The following is a 26,354-nucleotide window of genomic DNA, read 5'->3' as shown; positions in this document are numbered from 1 at the left end:
GTTCCCAGGGAAAGGAATCCCAACCCCCCAAACCTAAACAGCCATAGCCCTCTAAGGGCAGGTGGGACAATAGAGACAGAAGGGATAACCAAGGTCCCCCTACCTGCTATCACTGCAATGAGGTGGGCCACATTGCTCCAAAATGTCCCAAGAAGAAGCCCGCACCCACTGGTGCTCCAGCCCCAGGGTTAGCAAGTGTAGCTTTGGGCGGGGATTTGATTTCTAGTGGGGAGGTGGGCTTAGCAGTTATGTCCCTTGTCTCTCTAGGAGACCGAGAGATGGTCCAGGAAACCTTACTGCCCTCTAACACTAAGAAGTATGGGCAGAAGGTGACCATCAATGGGAGGGAGGTTGAGACTCTGAGAGACACAGGAGCCAGCGTGACATCCGTGAGGTGTCAGTGGGTGTCTGAAGAGCAAATCATCCCTGATGTACTCCGCCCTGTAGTGGCCGCTGACAGCTCAGTGCGCCTCTGCAAGTTGGCCCGTGTTCCCTGTGCATGGGGGGTGGGGGGGAGTCTCTGGTCTTTTGGAAGTATTTGTCAGTGATGCCTTGCCTGTAGACTGTCTGTTAGGTAACGACCTGGAGAGTTCTCCATGGAAGGATGTAGAACACAGAACTCACTTGGAGATGTTGGGTCTGCCTGCGTGGATCTGTGTGACCATGCGTGCTATGGCAGCCAGTAAGGGTAACTCAGCAGAACTGGAGCCTGAAACAGTGGCCCAGAGACCTGCCAGGAGAGGAAGAGGCAGAGGGCGCGGGAAACCAGCCCCAGCCATTCCCATGGTCCAGGAGAAAGCAGAACCTGAGGGGGATGCCCTGGAACCTACAGGGGAACAGGTGGCCGAACTGGGAGACCTACCTGAGCTGACCGATTGGCAGCAGGAAGGTGGTCCCTCCAGGGAGGAATTCTGCCAGGCACAGAAAGAATGCCCTTCCCTCATTGGTCTGCGGCAACAGGCTGTGGATCAGGCAGCAGGTGGAGCAGCCAGAGATCACTTTATCTACTGGGAAGATGACCTACTATATAGCGAGCCTAAGTTTGCTGAGCCCGGTGCAGCCTGTGTGCTGGTGGTACCCGAGCGTTTCAGAAACTTCCTAATGGGTCTGGCTCATGGCGTGCCTCTTGCAGGACATCTGGGGCAAGACAAGACCCTGAACCGGCTTGTCACCCACTTTCACTGGCCCCAGATGAGAAAGCACGTTGGTTCCTTTTGCAGATCTTGCCAAACCTGTCAAGCCAGTGGCAAGTCTGGAATGAAGTTGAAGGCACCACTCCAACCCTTCCCAGTGGTGAGCAACCCTTTCGAGCGGGTTGGCATAGACATTGTAGGGCCCCTGGACCCCAAGACAGCCTAAGGCAACAGGTTCATCCTGTCTTGGTGGACCATGCCACCCGGAACCCGGAAGCAGTCCCTCTCAGGACAATCACAGCACCCGTGGTGGGCCGTGCATTGATGGGGATCTTTTCCCGTGTGGGGTTCCCCAGAGAGGTGGTCTCCGACCGGGGTACCAACTTCATCTCTAAGTACATGAAGTCTCTGTGGGAGGAGTGTGGGGTAACTTATAAGTTCACCACTTCTTACCACCCTCAAGGAAATGGGCTGGTTGAAAGGGTCAACCGGACCCTGAAAGGTATGATTATGGGCCTAGCGGAGCCCATGAGACGTAAGTGGGACGTCTTGTTACCATGCCTGTTGTTTGCCTACAGGGAGGTGCCTCAGAAGTCCTTAGGGTTCAGTCCCTTTGAACTCCTGTATGGCCACCCTGTTAGAGGATCTCTCTCACTGGTGAAGGAGGGTTGGGAAAAGTCCCGAGGGAAAACCCGCCAGGATGTGTTCAGCTATGTGCTGGCCATCCGCAACCAGACACAACGCTTCAGGAAGCTCGCTCAGGCGAACCTGGAAGCAAGCCAGGAAGAAATGAAAAGATGGTACGACCAGAATACCACTCTGGTCGAATTTCAACCTGGGAAGAAAGTGTGGATAATGGCGCCAGTGGAGCCTTGTGCGCTCCAAGACAAGTGGACTGGGCCATATGAGGTGGTGGAAAGGAAGAGTGAGGTAACCTACCCAGTTAACCTGAGGACTCCCAGGCAGCCCCTGAGAGTCTTGCATGTGAACCGCCTCAAACCCCACTTTGAGAGGTCTGAAGTGACAATGCTCATGGCTACAGATGCAGGAATGGAAGAGGATAGTGATCCTCTCCCTGACCTCCGGGCAGTAAAGGAGCAAGATGGGTCAGTGGATGGTGTGGTCCTCTCGCCCACCCTGACCCCAGAGCAGCAGAGTGACTGTCGCCAAGTGTTGGGTCAGTTCTCCTCCCTGTTCTCCCTGACCCCAGGAGTCACCAACTGGTGCGTCCATGATGTGGACACTGGAGACAGTCTGCCTGTGAAACAAAAATGTTACAGGGTAGCTGACAAGGTCGGGGCCAGCATCAAGGAAGATGTTTCCAAGATGTTGGCGCTAGGGGTGATTGAGCCCTCCAGCAGCCCCTAGGCTAGCCCAGTGGTCTTAGTGCCCAAGAAAGCTGCTACACCCGGTGGCCCTCCAGAACTCCGGTTTTGCGTGGACTACTGTGGGCTCAATGCGGTCACGAAGACTGACGCACACCCCATCCCCAGAGCTGATGAGCTCGTGGATCGGTTGGGAGCTGCCCAGTACCTCAGTACATTTGATTTGACTTTGGGGTATTGGCAGATTGCCTTAACTGAGGGGGCCAAAGAGAGGTCAGCATTTTCAACGCCAGAGGGGCACTTCCAGTTCCGAGTCAGGCCCTTTGGGTTGAAGAATGCCCCTGCCACATTCCAGAGACTGGTTAACCAGGTTCTGACCGGGCTGGAGGAATTCAGCGCCGCATACCTAAATGACATTGCTGTGTTCAGCTCCACGTGGGAGGAACACTTGCAACACCTCTGCGAAGTGTTGAAGGCTCTGCAAAGGGCAGGCCTTACTATCAAGGCCAGCAAGTGCCAGATAGGGCAGGGATCTGTGGTGTGTTTGGGACACCAGGTGGGGAGCGGCCAGGTGGCACCCCTACAGGCAAAGATTGACACCATTCTGGCTTGGGAACCCCCCAAGACCCAGACAGAGGTGAGAGCCTTTTTAGGACTCCCCGGGTATTACAGACGGTTTGTCAAGGGATATGGCACCATTGTCGCCCCCTTGACAGAACTCACTTCAAAGAAGTTGCCCAAAAGAGTTGACTGGACTGACGCCTGCCAAACTGCTTTTGATGCACTGAAAACTGCAATGTGCACAGTCCCGGTGCTCAAGGCACCTGACTTTTCCAGTGAGTTCATAGTACAGACAGACGCTTCAGAGCATGGTGTGGGAGCAGTACTCTCACAAGTCACTGAGGAGAATGGAGACCAGCCGGTAGCTTTCATTAGTAGGAAGCTACTCCCCAGGGAACAGAGGTGGAGTGCGATCGAAGGGGAAGCTTTTACTGTGGTCTGGGCTCTGAAGAAGCTGAGGCCCTACCTGTTTGGGACTCACTTCCGTGTTCAGACCGACCACAGGCCCCTCAGATGGTTAATGCAAATGAGGGGTGAGAACCCAAAACTGTTGAGGTGGTCCATCTCCCTACAGGGAATGGACTTTACGGTGGAACACCCCCCTGGTACAGAACACGCCAACGCTGATGGTCTGTCCAGATTTTTTCGCCTTAGTGAAGAGAACTCCCAAGAGGGTGGGTAGTTCTCCCCACTTTCAGCTGGAGGGGACACGTGTTAGACCTGGCATCTTTGGCGTGGTTTCCCCCTATCTTTTTGCCTCTACCTCCTGTATTTTTGATGCTGTGCTGGATTTCGGTTTTGCTGATTTAGATGCTTTGGACACTCTGCCACTGCTGATCAGTGCCAGAGTGTAAGTGCTCCCTATGTAAAGTGTTATTCTGATTGGATATACATGTTTGGCCTATTTGTATCACCATGAAGTCCCTAGTAAAGTGCACTGGGTGTGCCAGGGCTGGTGATGACAAATGCTACTAGTGGGCCTGCAGCACTGCTTGTGCCACCCACAGGAGTAGCCCTAAAATGGTGTCTCAGGCCTGCCACTGCAGTGCCTGCGTGCAGTTTAGAAACGGCCGTGTCCACCTGGTCAGTGTCCCTACTGACCAGGCCTAACCCTTCCCTTTTTGTGCACATCAGTCACCCCTACGGAAGGCCCACGGTACCTCCCTGGGCAGGGTGCAGTGTATGTAAAAGGTAGAGCATGTACTAGTGCAGGTGACATGCTCTGATAGTGAATGGCAGCCATTTTCGTTTTTCATTATTGTAAGGCTATCTTGCTCCATAGATTAACATGGGGGAAGCTGGCTACAGTGGCTTCCAGCATTTCTTCCCATAGGAACAAGATAGGACATAAGTATCTAGTATCCCTGAACTCAGAATTTAATAACCCATCTTTTAGGAAAGGTTGTTTTTAAATCCTGTGTTTGAGAACAGCACTTTTAGAAAGTTGCTGTTCTCTTGTCTGACCCTTCTGTGTGCCTTGGTCTGCTTGTGTATTGACTGTCTGGTTTGAGAGTGACAGGGGCTGGGGTTCCCCCGGGAGGCTGGCTGAGTCAGCCCTAGGCTGAATGACTGCATGTGCAACTGGAGTGGTGGGAGGAGTTCGCACCTGGGCCTGAATAGGGTTGTGCCTGCCTTCCACAATGCTGGCTCCACCTCCTGCTGGGCGGCTGAGGACCCTGCCCCTCACTCTGAAAGGAAAGAAGAAGCCAGCAAAACAAAGTACTCAGGAAACACCCAGAACTGGTTCAGACCGGGCTCAGGGCCCACATGCACAGAGAGAACAAAGACTTTAGGGGTATAAGTACAGGACCCCTGACAACAGAAAATTAGATCATCCTCAAATCAAGAAGGAACCTCTGCCAAGGAGAAAGCTGACTCTGAAGAAGGAAGACTGTCCTGCTGTTGCTCTGCTGGACTGACCTGCTGTTGCTTTGCTGCCAAGGAGAGGGGAAGGACTTTGCTGGGTGCGGTGTCCCCTGTCTTGAAGGAATCTCCAAGGGCCTGAGAAGAGCTGGCTCCCTGTTCTGAGGTCCCAGGAACAAAAGGACTTCACCCCCAGCTTCCCTGAACTCTGCTGAGAGAGTTCTGTCCTTCCTAGAGTGCTTGATCCAGTTGTGGGACATCTGGAAGTTGTACCTGTGCTGGGAAGCTTGAAACTAAGCTTGTGAGACTTTTGAAATTGAAAAGTATCACATCGCTCGCTTGCGGAGCGCATCCCCGACAGTGCGAGAAGTTTCCCGCCGCTACGAAGGTCGAGATCGTCGCAGCGCCTGACGCCACTGCCAGAGCCGTCGAATCCTTCGTTTGCGGGACGCACCAGAGAGGTGCGGGAAAGTCGGACATCGCTGCGAGTGTCGTCGCAGAGCCTGTCGTCGCTGGGTGAGATCGCCGCTACGCATCGCATCGAGGAGCTGCGAGAGAGAGGATCACCGCTGGACAGCGCATCGTCGCCCCGGAGATCGTCGCAGCCCTCACGAGATCGTCGCATCGTGCCTTTGCGAGAACAAACTTCCTACGGAACCTACGCACCGGAATCCATAAAAGTGGCCTTCCTCTCCATAGAGACCGGATTCGTCGCAACACGCCCGCTGCTGCAGCGGGGCTGTCGCATCGCCTCCCCAGGGTCTCGGGAGCAACGCATCGCTTGTTTTCCACCTCACCAGCTTCTGCTTTTGGAACTTTGTTGCAACTAAAAGGTACTGTGAGTAAACGTGACGCAACTGTGAACTTTTCACGCATCTGTGGTTTATTTTCTCGCAACCTGAAGAACTTTAACGCAAACCTTAAGAACTCTTTTGAAACCATATTCTTGAACTGTGTATGTTGGATTTTTGTCCTTTTGGTCTTGTGTAGTCTAGATTAAATACCTTTATTTTTCTAAACTGTTGTGGAGTCAGTTTGTGGTATTTTCACTGTGTTCCTGTAAGTGTTGGTACAAATACTTTACACATTGCCTCTGGTTAGCCTAGACTGCTAGTGCCAAGCTACCTAGAGGGTGAGCAGGGGTTATCTCAGAGGGTGATCTCCTTGCCCGGACTAGAAGCAAGGGTCCCTATTTGGACAGTGGTACCTACCTCCGCCAACTAGAGACCCCCAGTTCTAACAAGTGTTATATAGATGCCATAATAAAATTCAATATAAAGTCACTCATTCAAAACCATGAGGTGGTATATTACGTACTGTCAGAGTCCTATCTGCTACCCTACTGTCAATGGATCCCTCTACAACAAAGAGACTTCCTGGACTGTGCCCAGGCCCCAGAGGTGTAACATATAGATAAAACTATCATCTTGCTGATTGTAGACCTTGCAGGGCCCATTGTCAGTCTGTGGGAGACACCCTTCTTCGTATTCCTTCCAGGAGGAAGGTACCTTTGTAGCTCAAGGGGCTAGATTACTATTCAGGAAGCAGCTTCTAGGTTTCATTGATACTGAAATAGAGTCACTAAAATGGTTTCACTCGCTCTCTCTTTTCACAATCAACAACAAATAATCTATGGATTAACACAGAGTTAAATTTTGTCCCCTCTGCTTTTGAATATTTTGATAAGTCTGTTAGCTGACATTCCTCCCAATCTAGGCACAAGGTTCTACATGTATGCGGACAACACACAGTATTTATCACCTAATATACACCAGTGAAACACTCTTAATAGAAGCTTGGAGGTGGCCACATGCAGAAGGTCTACAAATTACACAAAACTAAAACCCAGCAAAAGTGAAATTCTCTTGACCTCACCTAAAATAAACCGGATACATGTGAATTTGCCACCCACAATGGGACCTCCCCCGCCCCCAGCCTGCTACATCGGTCCGTAATTTGTGGCAATTTATATTGATTCAAATCTTACTGTCTACCCGGTTACTTACATCAGTAACATTTTCAACTGAAATTACTCCGGCCAGTTAACCAGCTTTTAGACAGAAAGTTAAGAATCCCAGTGTTCAATGCCCTAATCCAATCTAGACCGACAGAGGCAATTCTTATTTTGTTGGCTACTGCCCCCCCCCAAAAACAAAAAAACACACACACCAACTGGTGCAAGAAGCAGCTGCAGGGCAGTGATTTAATAAGAAAACTGCAGCGAGAAGGAAATTACACCGGGTGGTACAGGATAGGATCACTTCAAAAGTACTCACTAATATTCAGAAGGCTATCTATGCAAATACACCCACTTTCTTGGCCCACAATATTTCTTGTCACATTTCACCCAGATAGCTAACGAACCTCCACTTACGGAGACCGGGCAAGTTACTGCGCACAATAGCACAAGCAATTTTCTCTGCTCTTATTGATGAGCATTTTCATGATAAAAATCAACAAGCATTTACAATGCAATGGTCTCGGCATTGTTAAAGTGAGAGTTATTGGCATTGCTCATGACATTATTTTTATTTATGTTTTTGTTTTTAAAACATAAAGTAAAGGCATTGTCATTTACAATGCCAATAGCTTAATCTCTCGCAAATGCGAGACCTATTACATTTGCACCCACACACAGAGCCACACACACAAAGCTATCCACACACACAGATCCACCCACACAGAGCCATTCATATAGTCACACACACACACACACACACACACACACACACACACACACACACAGAGTCACCCATACAGAGCCACCTAAACACACACAGAGGCACCCTCACACAGACCTACCTATACACACACACACAGAGCCACCCTCGCAGAGACCCACCTACAAAAAAAAGCTAAGCACACAGATCCAGACACAGAGCCCAACACAAACACACAGCCACACACACACACACACACACAAACCGAGCTACCCACACAGAGCCACCTACACACACACACACACACACACACACAGCCACCCTCAAGCACACCCACTTACATACACACAGAGCCACCCTCACACAGGCCCACCTACAAAAAAAAGCTACCCACACAGAGCCAGACACAGAGCCCAACACACACACAGAGCTGTACACACACACAGAGCCACACACACACACACAGACACACACACAGAAATAGCCAAACACACAGACAGAGCGACACACAAAGACAGAGACACACACACACACACACAGACAGAGCGACACACAAAGACAGAGACACACACACACACAGAGCCACACAAACACAGACAGAGCCACACACACAGAGAGCCATACACACACAGAGCCACACACACACACACACACACACAGAGCTACACACACACACAGAGCTACACACACACACAGAGACACACACACACACACACACCCAGACATAGCCACACACACACACACAGAGGCACACAAACACAGAGCCACACACACACACACAGACAGAGCCACACACACACACACAGAGCCACACACACACAGAGCCACACACACACAGACATAGCCACACACACACAAACACACACACAGAGCCACACACACAGACAGAGCCACACACACACGCACAGACAGAGCCATACACACAGACCGAGCCATACACACAGACAGAGCCATCCACACAGACAGAGCCATCCACACAGACAGAGCCATCCACACAGACAGAGCCATACACACACACACAGAGCCATACACACAGACTGAGCCATACACACAGACAGAGCCATACACACAGACAGAGCCATACACAGACAGAGCCATACACACAGACAGAGCCATACACACAGACAGAGCCACACACACAGACAGAGCCACAAACACAGACAGAGCCACAAACACAGACAGAGCCAAACACAGACAGAGCCACATGCACACACACAGACAAAGCAACACACACACACACACACACACAGACAGAGCCACCCACACAGAGCCACCTACACACACACAGAGCCACCCTCACAGACCAACCTACAAAAAAAGCTACCCACACAGAGCCAGACACAGAGCCCAACACACACACACAGAGCTGAACACACACACACACACACACAGAGCCACACACAGACAGAGCCACACACACACACATCCCAGACATAGCCACACACACAGAGCCACACAAACACAGACAGAGCCACACACACAGACAGAGCCATACACGCAGAGCCACACTCACAGAGCCATACACGCACAGAGCCATTCACACACAAAGACAGAGACACACACACAGAGCTACACACACACACAGACAGAGCCACACACACACACAGAGATACACACACACAGACAGAGCCACACACACAGACAGAGCCACACACACAGACAGAGCCACACACACAGACAGAGCCACACACACAGACAGAGCCACACACACAGACAGAGCCACACACACACACACAGAGCCAGACACAGAGCCCAACACACACACAGAGCTGAACACACACACAGAGCCACACACACACACACAGACACACACACACAGCCATACACACACAGAGCCACACACACACACACACACAGAGCCACACACACACACCCAGACATAGCCACACACACACACAGAGCCACACAAACACAGAGCCACACACACACACACACACACAGACATAGCCACACACACACACAGAGCCACACAAACACAGAGCCAAACACACACACACAAAGACAGAGCCACACAAACACACACACAGAGCCACACACACACAGACAGAGCCACACACACACAGACATAGCCACACACACACACACAAACACACACACAGAGCCACACACACAGACAGAGCCACACACACACACACAGACAGAGCCATACACACAGACAGAGCCACAAACACAGACAGAGCCACATGCACACACACAGACAAAGCAACACACACACACACACACACAGACAGAGCCACACAGACAGAGCCACCCACACAGAGCCACCTACACACACACAGAGCCACCCTCAAACAGACCCACTTACATACACACAGAGCCACCCTCACAGACCCACCTACAAAAAAAGCTACCCACACAGAGCCAGACACAGAGCCCAACACACACACACAGAGCTGAACACACACACACACAGAGCCACACACAGACAGAGCCACACACACACACATCCCAGACATAGCCACACACACAGAGCCACACAAACACAGACAGAGCCACACACACAGACAGAGCCATACACGCAGAGCCACACTCACAGAGCCATACACGCACAGAGCCATTCACACACAAAGACAGAGACACACACACAGAGCTACACACACACAGACAGAGCCACACACACACACAGAGATACACACACAGACAGAGCCACACACACAGACAGAGTCACACACACAGACAGAGCCACACACACAGACAGAGCCACACACACACAGAGCCACACACACACACAGAGCCAGACACAGAGCCCAACACACACACAGAGCTGAACACACACACAGAGCCACACACACACACACACAGACATAGCGACACACAAATACAGAGACACACACACACAGAGCCACACAAACACAGCCAGAGCCACACACACACAGCCATACACACACAGAGCCACACACACACACAGAGCTACACACACACACACACAGAGCCACACACACACACCCAGACATAGCCACACACACACAGAGCCACACAAACACAGAGCCACACACACACACCCAGACATAGCCACACACACACACAGAGCCACACAAACACAGAGCCACACACACACAGAGCCACACAGACAGAGCCACACAAACACACACACAGAGCCACACAGACACACACAGAGCCACACACACACACAGACAGAGCCACACACACACAGACATAGCCACACACACACAGACATAGCCACACACACACAAACACACACACAGAGCCACACACACAGACAGAGCCACACACACACACACACACACACACACAGACAGAGCCATACACACAGACAGAGCCATACACACAGACAGAGCCATACACACAGACAGAGCCATACACACAGACAGAGCACACACACACAGACAGAGCCACAAACACAGACAGAGCCACATGCACACACACAGACAAAGCCACACACACACACAGACAGAGCCACACAGACAGAGCCACCCACACAGAGCCACCTACACACACACAGAGCCACCCTCAAACAGACCCACTTACATACACACAGAGCCACCCTCACAGACCCACCTACAAAAAAAGCTACCCACACAGAGCCAGACACAGAGCCCAACACACACACAGAGCTGAACACACACACACACAGAGCCACACACACACACATCCCAGACATAGCCACACACACAGAGCCACACAAACACAGACAGAGCCACACATAGACAGAGCCATACACGCACAGAGCCACACGCACAGAGCCATACACGCACAGAGCCATACACGCACAGAGCCACACACACAAAGACAGAGACACACCCACACAGAGCTACACACAGACAGAGCCACACACACACACACACACACAGACAGAGCCACACACACAGACAGAGCCACACACACAGACAGAGCCACACACACAGACAGAGCCACACACACACAGAGCCACACACACACACAGAGCCACACACACACAGAGCCACACACACACCACACAGAGCCACACACCACACAGAGCCACACACACACACACAGCCACACACACACACACAGCCACACACAGACAGAGCCACACAAACAGACAGAGACACACACACACACACACACACACAGAGCCACACACATAGATATAGCCACACACATAGACAGAGCCACACACATAGACAGAGCCACACACACAGACAGATCCACACAGAGCCTAACAAACACAGAGCCCAACAAACACAGAGCCCAACAAACACAGAGCCCAACACACACAGAGCCCAACACACACAGAGCCCAACACACACAGAGCCCAACACACACAGAGCCCAACACACACAGAGCCCAACACACACAGAGCCCAACACACACAGAGCCCAACACACACAGAGCCCAACACACACAGAGCCCAACACACACAGAGCCCACCTCTCAAGATGAAGATCAATAAAGTAAATCAAAGGTCATCCTTCAAGAAAATGTCTACATTACAGAGAAAGTATGCCTCCCCCAACCCGAACCCTTTTGACCACGAGGCTATATATAATAAATGTAAAATAATTAGCAAAAGCCACAGTTCAAACGTCCATAAACACTATTGAAAATAAACAAAAGATCTTAAACTATAGTCCTACCAAACGTGAAACACGTAAACATATATGTTAAGCAAATGATCATGTCCTTACTTTGTTCAATGCCACATACAACCGCGGAGATATATTACACCATCCAGTACTGTCTTACAAGGTCGGCCCCAGAAATAGATTTCCCATAAATACACAGGGCAGCTACAAGACAATTCTGAGAGGAGGGGGATGCTCCTAATAGGTGGGCCAAAAGCAGACACTCTGTCACAATCTACCCAAACAGGGTCAGAGCAGGAACACAGGTGCCGGGCTCCCCAAGACGGGCCTGGTCAGGTGGTACATGCATATAGCGGCTTGGATGGGGGGCAGGGGAGGTAAACAGAGAGCCGGAAATAAGTGTTTGTCCGGGAATGTGCACTCTCGCGGTGAACCTCCCGCCCTCAGCAGCTGTGCTGAACCTGTCAGTGCGGCGCGGGCCTGGGCCTTCATGTTGTGCGCGCAGACGGATGAAAGACGGAGCCGGGAAGATGGCGCCTCTGCAGTGCAGCAGGGGAAGGCTCCGGTGTAGGCAGGAACAGAACAGCCGCAGCCTCTCCTCGTGTTTGTCGCATAGGGTGTCCTCACTGGGCTTCTCCGGGGAGCGATGGAGCTGCTTTGCTATTTCCACAATGTTTCCAAGTTGCCTGTTGGGCCGGAGATATCTTACCAGAGATGTTTCTCTGCACTGCGGACACGGGAAGTTGTCATCTCTTCCCTCCCAGCTGCGAGTGATGCAGGAGCGGCAGAAGTTGTGCCCACAATCGATGGTCACAGGATCACTAAAATATTCCAAACAGATCGAACAGCTTGTCTCTTCCTTGAGATTCCCGAACTGAGGTGCGGCTGCTGCGTCCATGATTCCGGAAGTGAAGAGAGTCCAAACTTAGTTTTGTTTTCTCTCCATCTGTCAGGTGGGCGTGCCTGTCTCCACCTCCCTGTGTGTGCGGGCTCTTTCGGTTTTGTATGGAAGACTCCAGGCGCGAGACATATGTCTGGCCAGAGGCCTGAAGTGCTGCCGCTTGCTCTGTGTGAGGGACCTACAACTAGAGTGTCTCAGTCATGGACCCGAGTGGAGACACGCGTGTGAATATCCTGGTAACTTGTAAAGTGAAACATTCTGCGCGTGAACCGAGCGCGCCCAGCTCTGCTGCCGGTGCTGCTGTACGTCATATATACATTTTTGAAAATTCTTCGGCGTGAGTTTTTAATTTTTGTCATGCTGTCACGGTTCACAAAAAATTGAGAAGTGCAACCTGTGACGTGATGGCAGCAGTCCTCGTGACTTCCAAGAATTTATGAAAACTGGCCAAAACAAATGTAAAATGTATATAGATTAATACAGAACTCAGTCTTAAAGAAACACGAGCTCTACAGAGCCACAGCACGGACAAAACGAGGAGAGGCCTGCGCACATATAATGGCCATGTTGTAACGGGTGCCTACTGTGCTGTGCTCCGTAAGCGCCGTCCTTTGCAGACTGGGGGGTGTGTTTTTCGAGGAGAGAAAGAAACGAAAAAAACACGCCCCTCAATCCGAAACGGACGGGGCTTAGCTACCAAAAATTACGTCACAGAACCCTCTTCTCCAATGGCTGGCCGCCGTTTAGGCAGCCAGCCAATGGAGAAGAGGGGCGGGTTCAAGCCTCCCTACTCTAAGACATGAGATCTCGCAAGCGAGACTGCGCAGCCTACGCTAGCCGAGATCTAAAAATGAATGAATGAGTGGCAGGACTCCAGCAAGACTAGGATACTGGCAAGGGTATTAATACGCTGAATGCACCTCACATTTTTAGTACCTAAAACAATTTAAAGCAACTATTGAAATCAAATTCTATAGAGACCATTTTTTAAACGTTATTCGTTATCAAATGCCAACATTACTTTTAGAAAACAACAAAATCCATCTTGTGAACTATGCAAGATGAGCGTCAAAATTAATTCAAGAATGTGAGGGTCTTAATCTAGGAGTTCACAGTAATTCTATATAAACTGAAGATATCAAGTTCAACTCTTTCGTAAACTTCACCAAAGTTTGCCAAGACTTGGAAAAGTGCTATAAAAGATCTCACGATTTGGAGGTTATAAGATAATTAGCAAAGAAATCAATTTGGGGAAAATAAACTTGCGTTGTCCCCTTACTCTGAATCTGTGAAAAAGCAATGCATACATCGCCAGGGATTTGCAATAAAGAAATCTACAGAAATGTTTGCAGGTGCAGTTTAAAAATGCTAGTTACGGTAAAACGAGCAGACCATTAAGAGAGAAAAGCAGAGTCTCGGTTATTTTCCCTTTAAATAAACTGCCAGATTTACATCAATATATTCACTGTATTTCTTCAAAACTTGAGAGGTTTTGTCCAGTAGCTGTGGTTGCTACAAAAGAAAAGGGTGCCAATCTGACAATATTACTTGTAAAAAGGGGGAACGAAAATGTTCTGCATCTGTGCTATTCGCTTTGTTTTGATCAAATTATTACGTTAAGTAAAGTATTCTCCATCACTTACTAACATCAGTGTGCACATTGACACCTAGAAGTAACTAAACGTGCAGTGAGAACGGTATAGGAAGAGGTGTGGCGCAGCGGCCAGGGCGACTGACGCTGGAATCTGGGGACCACGGTTCGATCCCCGGCACCGGCGGCAGGGTCTGCCCAGCACCATGTGACTCGGGGCAATAGCTTGCTTAATCTTCCCAACGGCCCCCAGCGCTGGGAAACCTACGGGTAGCTGTGCGCTTTACAAATACAGGATTATTATTATTATTATTATTATTATTATAGGCAGAAGGATTTATTCAATGCAAGGCAGTCCAACAAAATAATGCATGCGAAGAGCGTACTATGTGCTTTTCAGAATTCGAAACACTCACTCCATCTATAAGCGCTTGCAATAATCTACCCATAGGCAGATCTTCTCCTAACTTGTCTTGGTCTCTAAGCATCTTGATAGCCCATTGCACTGTATATAAATACCTACAACACACAATTTTTCTCGCATACATTAACAACAAAACGCCTGGTGACAGGAACAAAGCAATGAAATGTGCGGTATTTTTACTTTTAAAAGCTGCATCTAAGCATAGTAGCTGGAGCAGCCTAGCTCGATGTTCATCAGACTTTTGAGCAGACTGAACACTTACCAGTGACCTGTTACATTTCTCAGACTGCTGGTTTAAATATTGAAGAAAAAGATATAACTAAAAACCCCAGCACCTTTAAACACAATTCATAAAGGCATTTGTGAGTATGTGACTTAGTACCCCTGCAGTACTACTTTACGTACTCAAGTATGCCTTTGTGAATTGGCCAAAAAACATGTAAAGTGGGAATATTCCGAGAAGATTTGCACACAGTTATTACAAACTGAAAGGATTCTGCCCTCTTTGCACCTTTACTAATAGGGAGCTGGACATTTAGGGAGTTGAGTAATTCATAAAGGCACTTAGGAGTACTTCTAGTAGTATTACTATAGTACTACTTCACACATTCAGAAATGCCTATGTGAATTGGTCCCAAAGAGTTCAACTAATACAACTGCAAGTGTCTAAAAAGAGCACCCAAATGATCTGGTTCAAGAGTACAATAAGATAAATTACTTGTTTAAAATTGGTTGGTTTGGAAAAAGCATTTAAAACAAACGTCGACTTGGGTGCCGAAGGGAGATAGGAGATGTGCACTTCCCAGACAGTCGATGTGCACGCTCACGGCGTCTCTATCAGCTTGCCCCCGGACAGCCGATGTGCACTCTCACGGCATCTCTTTGAGCTTGTGCCCAGACAGCCGATGTGCACGCTCGCAGACTTACGGCATCTCTTTAAGCTTGCGCCCGGCGAATAAAAAAGTTGCAGGGACACTTGAGTCAGGACAGACTCAACTGGAGGACAAGCCTAAATCACTGTAGAAGATGCAGAGGATGAGCTGGTGTCAATAGAGATGAAGTATCATCATCATGATGATGATTACACAGTGCAGGCTGAGAATCAAAAACGTGACACCAAGCCAAAAGCATTGTCCTTTAAACAACATACTTTTTTTTTCACCTGACATGGATGTGTGGGGAAGTCGCAACCTACTGGAATGATATCTATTCCATTCTATCTCTGATGATTGGACCCTAGCACGTGACCCGCTAATGGCTATGCTGGGGTATGTTATGCTGCTGCCATTGGGAATACTTCACTTCACTGCTACTGCTCTATTAATCTCACTACACTGGGGTGCTTACACACCCCCTGCAAAGGCGGCATGGTTAAAAGAAGTATCCTATTGTGACACCACTTCTGAATTATATGCCTCTCTACAACCAATTACTTCTAGACCCAGGGATATAAGGCAACTGCTGAGGGACTATTTATTATCTATTGCAGGGGACTCTGATGAGGATTCAGCGAGCTGACTGGGCTATTATTGGTAGGGGTGTCCTTTGTATGTATGATGAAGCCGAATAGGACCCCCGAGATGTTACCATGTCTTTGCATGTCTCCATGTGATTTGTGCCCAATGTGTATAGAATGCTCAATTTAACTTTTACCTTTTCCTTTGTCTTGTGTTGATATTCTCTTCTTTTCAGAGACCCATTGTACCAGTTATGATAGTGATCAGTTAGAATTGTTGGCTTTGTAGATGCTGATACAAATGTATAAATAAAGATTTGGAAAAAAAGACACTTGTTTAAATGATTAATACTCACTCGGTATCAGACAAGAGACTCAGTATCTAGTAAGATTTTAAATACAGGGCTAATTTTCTTGTTCATAAAGTGTTTTGATTTTGTCAGTCTTATACGGTGCCTTGAGAATAATATGGAGAGGAGACTAGGGACCCAATTTATATGTTGGCGGGAAAGGAACTGCATCGCAGTGTCAACAGAGTTCCCTTCCCACCAACACAGTGCTAAATGCAGGCAGACTGTCGGTTTTGCCACGGTGGAGACAACTCTGTCCCCGCCGTGGCCAAACTTCTTTGACGGCCCTGAGAAGTAAGGGCCATTAGAGAAATGGCTACATGTCTGCCCATCCAATTTAGATGGGCAGACATGTAGACATTTTTTTTACTGACTTTCAACGCCAGGAAAAACCTGGTGGTGAGGGACAGCAAAATCGTATGCTTCCTCTGCCATGGGATAAGACTCCCATGAAGAGAAGAGTATTCCTTTTTTTCTTCACACCCAAAAAATATAGCACAATGCTCTGTTGCTGAAGTGCCAAAGGTTGGTACACATTGACATGCAAGGAAAAAACATATCTAGAGCTACTCTGCCCTTTTCGAAGTTCATAGGTCCATGGAGCCTCGAGGTAAGCGGACTCTGTAGTCACCCACTAGAGAGCAGAATGCACATCATCGTTACATTAGTATCACAGAGATAAAGAGACTATCTATTTCAGCATAGTGATGGAGCTCCCTGTAGAGATATGCACACGAGACAATTTGTCAAGAGTTCTCACTCGTTTGAATACCTTGTCATGTCATCCGAGCTCTGCATATTGCTGGGCTCTTGTGTATGTTCCTGGTGTAAGCATTGTAGTTCAGGTGGTTGTTCCTTGCATACGAGTATGTACCCACCTTGGCACCTCACCAACAGAGCATTGTACTATCTTTTAATAACCAAGTGTGTTTTCACTACTTCATAAGGTGCAGCGATGGTTATTCACCAAAGGATGTGATATTTTGCATGCACCCAGCACCTGCTATTGAATGAAAAACATGCAACTTTGAACAACTGGGTACGCTAAGAGTGGAAATAATAACTAATGTATATGTCTTTTTAAACTTTTCTTTCAGATTTAAATAGGGCAAATCCGAGTTGATGGTTTGTACATGTAAACATGCTTTCCAAATCCTTTGGATGTGAAGAAAACACAGGAGAGCACTCTCTTTTGATAGAATTTTAGCATAACAGGAAACTGAGGAAATCCTGAGCCATTGCTTTTCACTCCCTCAAATGGTGTGTAGAACAGTACCTCAGAGATCACCATAGTTTCAAGAATGATGTGTGCAGCAAACATCCAAATCCATTTGAGAATGGGTCCCCTGTTGTAATTAATTTGCTAAGCATCATTCTCAACAAAAGTGTATAGACATTACCTGACACAGAATGGCTTCTCCTCCATTTTCTCCATGAGATTGGTGTATAATCATTGCATCTTTATCTGAATTATTAAGGTAGCCACAGGTCTTCACGCCCATGTCTGTTCCACAAGCCAGGGTGTCAAAAATATTACCACTTGTCAGCACATTTAGAGTTACTTCAGTGCAGTCAGCCTTTGTAAAAACCAGAGACTGGATGGATTCCTTCAGGACGAGTTTAGGGTTCACTGCGGCATTGCCGAGAGTGAATGACGATGAAAGGCTGAATATCTTGCCTCCTTTGCTCAGGTAGGCCATAAACTCCTTGTGAACATCCTTGGAAATGGATTCCTCAGTGTTGATAACCAGCAGCAAGGTGTTATCTAACCAAGGAGATTTAAGAACTTGATCCTCAGGCAGCGGGTAGATAACATAGCTTTCTGCATCAATACATTCCATGAGGACAGATTTCACATTCTCAAATCTGGTTTTTGTGGCCTTCGGATCGGAGCCAACATAGATCAAGACATTGGGGGGCTTTCCACTTGTGTTTGCTCTTTTGGACTCTTTAACTTGACAACACTCATCCCCAGAGTTCTCGTCGTTGCCACTACAGTCATCTGGAAGATCTGGAATGTTTTCTGCAGATGCATACTTCACAGACTCGATGGTGCAACTTTCTAGCTCTAGGCACTCATGACAGCTAGAGAGATGCAGGTGTTGAAGGTCGCCCACCTTGCTCGCCTCATCTTCTAGGTTAGCATTGTCTTCTGGGTGTTGTTCACTAGCCTCATGTTTGGCAGGCACTCCTGGGTCTGCTGGGTTTGTTGCACCCTCAGAGCTTGTGACTTTGGCCTCTGGTGCAGTGGCCTTTTCTAGAGGATCACTTGATGCCAACTCCGATATGGGGTTTTCTTGCGCACTTGCTCGTTCCGCAGCTGGCAGTAGATCCTTGGTTAATGGCTCTTGAAGATGCACTGCTGGGTAAAGGAAAAACAAAGTACCAAAATGAGTTTTGTCATTTTTTAAATAATTGTATGCATTGGCAGTGATTACACACTTACATATACGTTTTATTAAAATTCAAGTTTTTCTCTATGCCAACACTGTAAGAAGGCAGCACTACATGGAAATATTAAATAATGAGGCATTACTTCTAGTGACTTACATCATATTTATTTTCATCTAAGCCTGGATCCTCACACAATGCTTTCAAAATACATGAATCTTCTTATATATGTGTACTTTGACTTTGGCAAGAGCATATCCAATCACAAAGTAGTACCCTTCAATGCTGGGGTCCTATGGTGATTTGTGGTTTCTGAGGCCTTTTTAGCCAACGTTTGTTTTTAGATTGATGGCAACATTTGTTTTTCAGACTGAGGACGGAATAGTAGCATCCCCATCACTAAAGTTCTGCAAAACCTACGTCAAAACAAAAGGAACAAAACTGATTTGCATCCTTACAAGGTTCCTAAAAAGACTGTCATTAAGTTGAACAATTCACACCTACGTTTTCATTGGCTCGAAAATCATAGCTTTGCTGCTATTAACTACTTTTATGCAGCGGGTGAGATAAGACAAAAGTTTAGAAGTGTATATGTCTGCTAGCTCGTCACACAACACCATATCTTTTTAGCGGTCTCTAATGCAGGGAACTTGACCTGTGACCTATGTCATTGCAAATCCCAGTAAAATAGCCAGAATCCCCAAATCACAGACCTCTTTTGGAGTGTCCTTCACATGCCCCAAGCAAACCATGTCAGCGGTAGCATATACCGTCCTCCATGCTCTCCTCCACTACTTGGATCATTTGTTCCCAAAGTTGTGCCACTTTGAAGCAGTGCCATGCCAGATGAACAAAATCAGCAATTTGTTTCAAACATCATCTGCACTTTGTGTCCTAAACTTTACTAAACCAAGCTACATAATCTGGGGAGGGATTTGTCCTGCTAAGGTATTTGTAGTGTATTCATCCATATTTCCCATTAGGAGATATTCCTTTAGTTTGATGACAGCAGTAGGCTCGTTTAGACTCAACAATCTTCTTACCTAGGAGTACAGGTATCGTCAGCACTTGGTTTACCCAGAACCGTATTATACGTCTGAGTAATCAATTTTATTCATTTGGGATTAGCCAACATCATGGTCTGTGTGTCCTAGTCTTACGGTTCATCCAGAAAGGATGAAATGCAGCCCTTGACGGCATTTCAAAATTGGGAATACGATAGTGCTTCCAATCTCATCCAGTCCCATCTATCCTGCAGGTACTGCTGGAACTGAATTGTTTGTTTATGAATAAATCTCCCATAAAATGTATATTTTCCTTTGACAGTTGCTGTATCACTTAAATGTTACCTACTATTCCTAGCTGTTGAGAATATTTTATGAGAATGTATGGTGAGTAAGATGCTACTTCACACTTATTGGCTAGCCTTGTCCATGTCCATAAAGTACAGATAACTGAATGAATCTCTTGCATGGGTCTGGGTGCTTTATGGTACAGTTGTGCCTTCATTAGTATAGGGTTTGCAAGGTCATAATGTGGTACATGCCTACTATTGCGAATCCAGTGATGCACAAACTGTGTTTGAGCAAACCAATATTACACCTCAATGTTGGGTGCAAAAACCCCACCTTTATCATATGGCAGCTGTAACTTAGTCCAGCGTATCCTTGGTTGACACCCTGTCCAGGCCAGTTTGGTCATCAGCGTACTCACCTGTGTGAAGACTGCTCTTGTGAGAGGTATAGGGGATATTTTGAAATAAGCATAATAGCTAGGGTAAAATTACCATTTTCATCAGAGCTATCCTTCCCGTAACTGGTATAGGTAGCCTGATTCATTTATTTATTAAGAGATCAATGTTATCAAAACATTTAGTATACTTGATTCAGTAAATTATACTCGTATCTCTGTGATACCCTACTCCCGAGTATCTTAGGGGGTCTGTTTGCGAGGGAAATCTATCACTATCTGCCCAGCTCCGTCTGTCAGGGAACCACCACTGACTTGTTTTAGTTAATCTGCAGTCCAGACCACCTGCCAAGTTAAAACATTTTGCAAATGCTGGGAACGAGGGTTTTAGACTAGTCTTTGCTTATTAATAAAATATCATCTTCATATAATGAAATTAGGAGTTTTCTGGTACTGAACGAGAAGTGTTTTCTATGTCAGAATTCTCTGAGGATGCATGCCTGTGCAGCAGCGGCTCCTCCAATATGGCGGAGGAGCATCACCCCCTCCAACCCATTTCTCCCAGTGGCAGGAAAGGAAAAATAAAACAAGACTTGTTTTATTACTCCTTTTCAGCCGAGTCTTGGGGGAGGGGTCTAGGGAGTGACAGCACTGAGGGGATTGGTAGTGCACTCTCTTCACTGCGCATGACAGTTTGGCCAGCTGTTTCAGGCCGGCCAAACTGTCATGGGCTGTGAAGCTCTATCTAATCCCAGCTGAATTGAGCAGGCACAGACTCCCAGTCTGTCCTGGAGTGCTAATCGAGGGCGCTCAGGCCAATCCTGAAGCTGCTCTGATGTGAGAGCAACTTCAGGATTTGTCCCAGGGCATTCTGGGAGCATGTGCTTGAAGAAGCGGAGCACGATGCGGGATGAGGCCGGCGGAAGGTAAGGTTTTTAAAAATATCTGTTATCCCTTTGAACGGCTTCCTCTCTATGCCACCGCTCCACTAGTGATCAGGGGATAGCGGCGAAAGGTAGGTGCAGAGGCTAGGGGCTCAACCCTTCCCCACAAGACTGCCTTTTGAGTACCCAGTCACTGCATTTTCTGCCTGTTCACCAGCACGTCTACCTTCGAGGTAGATGCTGACTGTTCTTATCTTTCCAAGACCCTGTGAAGATATCAAGTCATCCAGGTAGTAACATCGATAAGACACCCAATGAGACATCAGTGTGGGACAAGTCTTGTGTTCTCAAGGTCAGCTAACAGCAATAACATAAATAATGTAGTCTAATTTGACATTTACCATATTTTGTTTGTGCTTATACATCTGAGTCTAGCATATTGATGCACACTGGTTATGTTGGAAATTCCTCAAAAATTCCCCACATCAGATAAGATTAGTGATCAACATTATAGAAAGGCTCATCAAGTGAACATATTGATAGAGAGTTCCTTCGCCCCAGATTATTGCCTAAAACACTGCCAAAGTGCCTGACAGACTACCAAATTGCCCATCTGCAGCAGCATCCCATCTTAAGTGTAGAGCTGATACCAAGCCAAGTCTGAGAGGAGAGGACCTGCGCCCAGCTGATGATTTATTTTCCCTTCAAGGGAACACTCTCCCACGGCTACTGATAATTACAGCTTCTTGCTGTAAATAGGTAGCAGTGCGCTGATTCTTCCTAAGAAACTCTAGATGCAAGTTAAGCTACTCCATGCTCTCATAGTATAGTGCACAGACGTAGACATTAGGTTGCCAGATGACATTTCCTTTACGGTAGAAATGTTCATACTCTTTACGTTGTAAACAACATGAGTTAGTGCTGTTTTAATAATATTCTGTGTGGTTATTTTACATGAGCTAAGCAACAGGATGATAATGTTGAAATAAAACACTTTTAAATATAAAGTGTCTTTCTCTTAGTGTAGTGTTGGTGTCTGATATTATAAAGCATGACATTAGATATGAATAACTACTGCATCCCGGGTCCCCTATTTAGGGCATGATAGTAACCCAGAAACAGAACATCAACTATTTATTGAGTGGGGTTATGTTAAACTACAATAACCTGTCCTGTCATATTCACGCGCTGATGGACTGAAGTAAGGTTAGCCATCCGTAGGTGTGAAAACAAATGCTATAGAGCTAAGTCAGTTTACGAACACTGTTTCCTAGGCTCATTTGCCCTTGCCCTTTGCTAATTTCACTCTTAAAATCCGCTATTGCTGTTGATTTCTCGTGTTAATCTGCAGGAGGTTTACTAACCCATCCAGAAATCTTACCGTACATCATGATTTTTGACAGATGCTGGTAATATCTCTTATCACACACATTTGGCACATATCCTTGACCTTAATTCTTTCCAAACTACTCCCCTTCCACCCTGTCACTGTTTTTAATCATCAGGCCCATTCTCCAGATCCTGTTGCACTCAGAGATACTGTGCAAGTCTTGTAATAAGTAGTCCCGGTCTCTCTGGGTGTTGGGTACAAATGAGCTGCTCACTGAATGCAAACAAGCATTTGCAATGCAATAGGTCTCGCAGCATTAAAGTTTGAGTTATTGACATTGTATATGACAGTGTTGAATGAAAATTTTTACTGTGTCTCCATGTCTCTTGTATTTGCTCTCATGCTTCTTGCAATACACACGACAAAGAAAACCTTAAGCCTTTTTTTTACAATGTGTGTTGCGCACTTGTGTCTCATAGTTTGCAATGCAGCCTTTTAAAGCCTTGTAAAGTTTTTCAGCTAAGAAACTTATTGTGTAAAGCTGTATGTGTGCCCAGAAGCTGTCTAAGCTTAGGCTGCCACACAGGAACTGTTTCCAAAGAGTGAAATAAAGTAACATTATTCGCAAAGTTTTTATTTTTATTTTTAGTAGAAGTAATAGGCAGTTGCTGGCGCAAGCGAGACGCCACTTCATATCAGTTCGTAGCAAAGCCTCTTTAACATGCACATATTGTTTTAAACACCTATGAAGTTGTTAATTGAGTATGTGTGCATGCCCTGGAGCTCTATTAACGTAAACTGCCAAAAACAACACGAGAGGGCTAAAGCTCTTTGTTGCAATGGGGGTTGCGCTCCTGTCCACAAGGGGGGGGTAAAGCTGTTTATTGCAATGGGTGTTGCCAGCCTGCTCCTTCTCAAGCATTCTAGCTGCGCGCGGCTTAATGTAAATGTAAAATGCGCTGCTTCGAAACGAGTGAAATTAAATAACATTAAATAAAATATAAAACGCGTTTCCTAACTGTATCTCCATGCTTTTTGTATATGCCCTCATGTCTCCTATTTACAAAACCGCACGGCCTAATGTATATCTGAAATGCGCGGTTTCCAAACGAGTATAATTAAATAACATTACATAAAATATAAAATGCGCTTCGTGACTGTCTCTCTATGCTTATTGTATTTGCCCTCATGTGTCCTATTTGTAAAAGCGCGCAGGCTTATTTGTAAAACCGCGCAGCCTAATGTAAATCTGAAATGCGCTGTTTCCAAACGTGTAAATAAATAACATTACATAAAATATAAAATGCGCTTCTTGACTGTCTCTCTATGCTTATTGTATTTGCCCCCATTTTTCCTATTTGTAAAAGCGCGCGGCCTAATGTAAATCAGAAATGCGCGGTTTTCCAACGAGTGACATTGAATAACATTATTAGCTTTTTTTGGGGGGCATAAGTAGAAAGAACTTGCTGCCGACAGCGAGGCCCCACTTCATTGCAGCTCACGCCGTAAATCTTCGAAAGCCAGATGCACACGCATGAGTAAGAAAGAAACCGAAACCTAAAAGCTGATACAAACTAATGTGAACTGTTCACACCGCGCGCGTCGTGATCTCAAAAAGGGCAACTATCATATACTTTAAGGTGGCTCTTCTGAGCTCTGAGCTCTAAATTCTTTTTGACACTTGAGAATTTCTTCTGTAATCAAACGTCTAGCACGAAGTTCTTTCTCACTATGACTGCCCCGACTTCATTCACCACTGCTCAGCTTTACCTAATCTTGCAAATGAAATGTAGCACTCCCTTTGGCAGCATATTCGTGGTGTGGGCTCAGTGAGTCAAACTTAGCCAGGCTGATTTCTAGTGTTTATCTGCTAGTCGCAAACCAAAGGTTTTGAGGCTGTGCCCTGAACACCGACTCATCCAGGGTGCATCGTGTTAATTGTTATCGAAGTAAAGTTGACTTGGTACCTATTTTTTTTTTTCGATGTTTCGAGTGAGCCCCGCCCTCTTGCACGTTATTGAAGCCATACAATGACGTTTTATGAGAGATAGGCAAGAGAAAATGAATTATTTATTTGACAACGTTTGCGAGCATGTACAGTCATATGCTACAAAGAATCTCCTTCAAAAGGGATTGTTTTATTGCCGGTTTTCATATATCTTCCACGTGTAGAGGGGTGAGGGAAGCAGGAGACAGCTAAGTGTGGGCTTTTGCAGGGAAGGAAGACGGCGGGGAAAGGGGATCTCAGCAGTAGAGGGGGAAGCCTGTGATTGGGTGTGTGTAGCGGGTGGGCTAGGTGGTGGGATTTATGCAACTGGTTATTACATAAGGAGCTGCGAGGCAGGGCGTGAGTGTGCGGTCAGTGAAGTGTGTAAATGTAATCTAATTTTTATACGCCGTACCTCTCGCTGCGAGCTATTTTCAAAGCCGGCCTGTTTATCGGCGCGGCGCGCCCCTCTGCAGGCTCCCCCTGCTCCCCTCTGCCCTTCTCACGCACGCTGACTAAAACCGAAACATAAAGCCTACCAAAGTCAGTCAAGTGTACTGTTCACGAGGCGCGCGTCGTGATCCGATTCTTTCTGCCATGCTGTCTACGGCAGAAGCTCACGCGCGCGACCAAATCCAAATTACAATGCAGCGCGCGTGGCCATCTCTTGTCTCCACTCGTTGTCGGCTAAGCCGACGACTATAGTTCTCGCAGCGAGAACGCGCTTTGCGCGCTTTTCGCTGGCTCGACCTAAAAAGCATAGACATATCAGACAAGTTGCTGCACTCCCTTAACTTTAGAGCATCAAGTCTTTTCTTCTACACATGCAAAAGGTCACTCAACTGATCTATTTTTAACTATGAACATGACCCTTCTATTTGAGAACCAATCAATATGGTGTGGTTTGGCCACAATGGTTCGCATTCAAAATAAGACAATAGGAAAGAAGCCCCACCCACCAGAGTAATGCACTGAATAGGGTGTTCATGGTCTACAATCACAGACATTTTCCTGAGCAGAAATAAAAGTAGCCCTTGTAGGAACTTGCCCACCTGTAAGCAACAGCAGAAAGGATGCAATCCAACTGGCAACTCAGTTTCGCTGCTGGGTAAATAATGCATGAAATCTAATTTCCTATTTAAAATCTAAAAGCAATAAAAAGCGAATTCCATCAGTTCCATGGTATTTTTGTAAATTGGCAACAGCTGACAGAGTCCAAAATGTACAAACAAAAATAGAGAAAGTAATGCTCAGTGAAAGACACGTGTGTGTTAAAAAAGGAGCTAAAAATGATTAAAACT

General features: G+C 46.9%; 1 protein-coding gene across 3 annotated transcripts in view; it reads right to left on the bottom strand.

Annotated features, from left to right (window-relative positions):
* Nucleotides 1-26,354, bottom strand: part of HLCS (holocarboxylase synthetase) — a 940,243-nt gene that overhangs the window by 666,503 nt on the left and 247,386 nt on the right. For all 3 annotated transcript variants that reach the window (XM_078656875.1, XM_078656873.1, XM_078656874.1), the window contains exon 4: nt 18,173-19,134. In XM_078656875.1, coding sequence (XP_078513001.1) covers nt 18,173-19,134 — 962 coding nt within the window. The remainder of the gene's footprint in view (nt 1-18,172; nt 19,135-26,354) is intronic.

The sequence above is a fragment of the Lissotriton helveticus genome, chromosome 8, assembly GCF_964261635.1.
Source record: "Lissotriton helveticus chromosome 8, aLisHel1.1, whole genome shotgun sequence".
NCBI lineage: Eukaryota > Metazoa > Chordata > Amphibia > Caudata > Salamandridae > Lissotriton > Lissotriton helveticus.
This window is presented reverse-complemented; position numbering and strand designations above follow the sequence as displayed.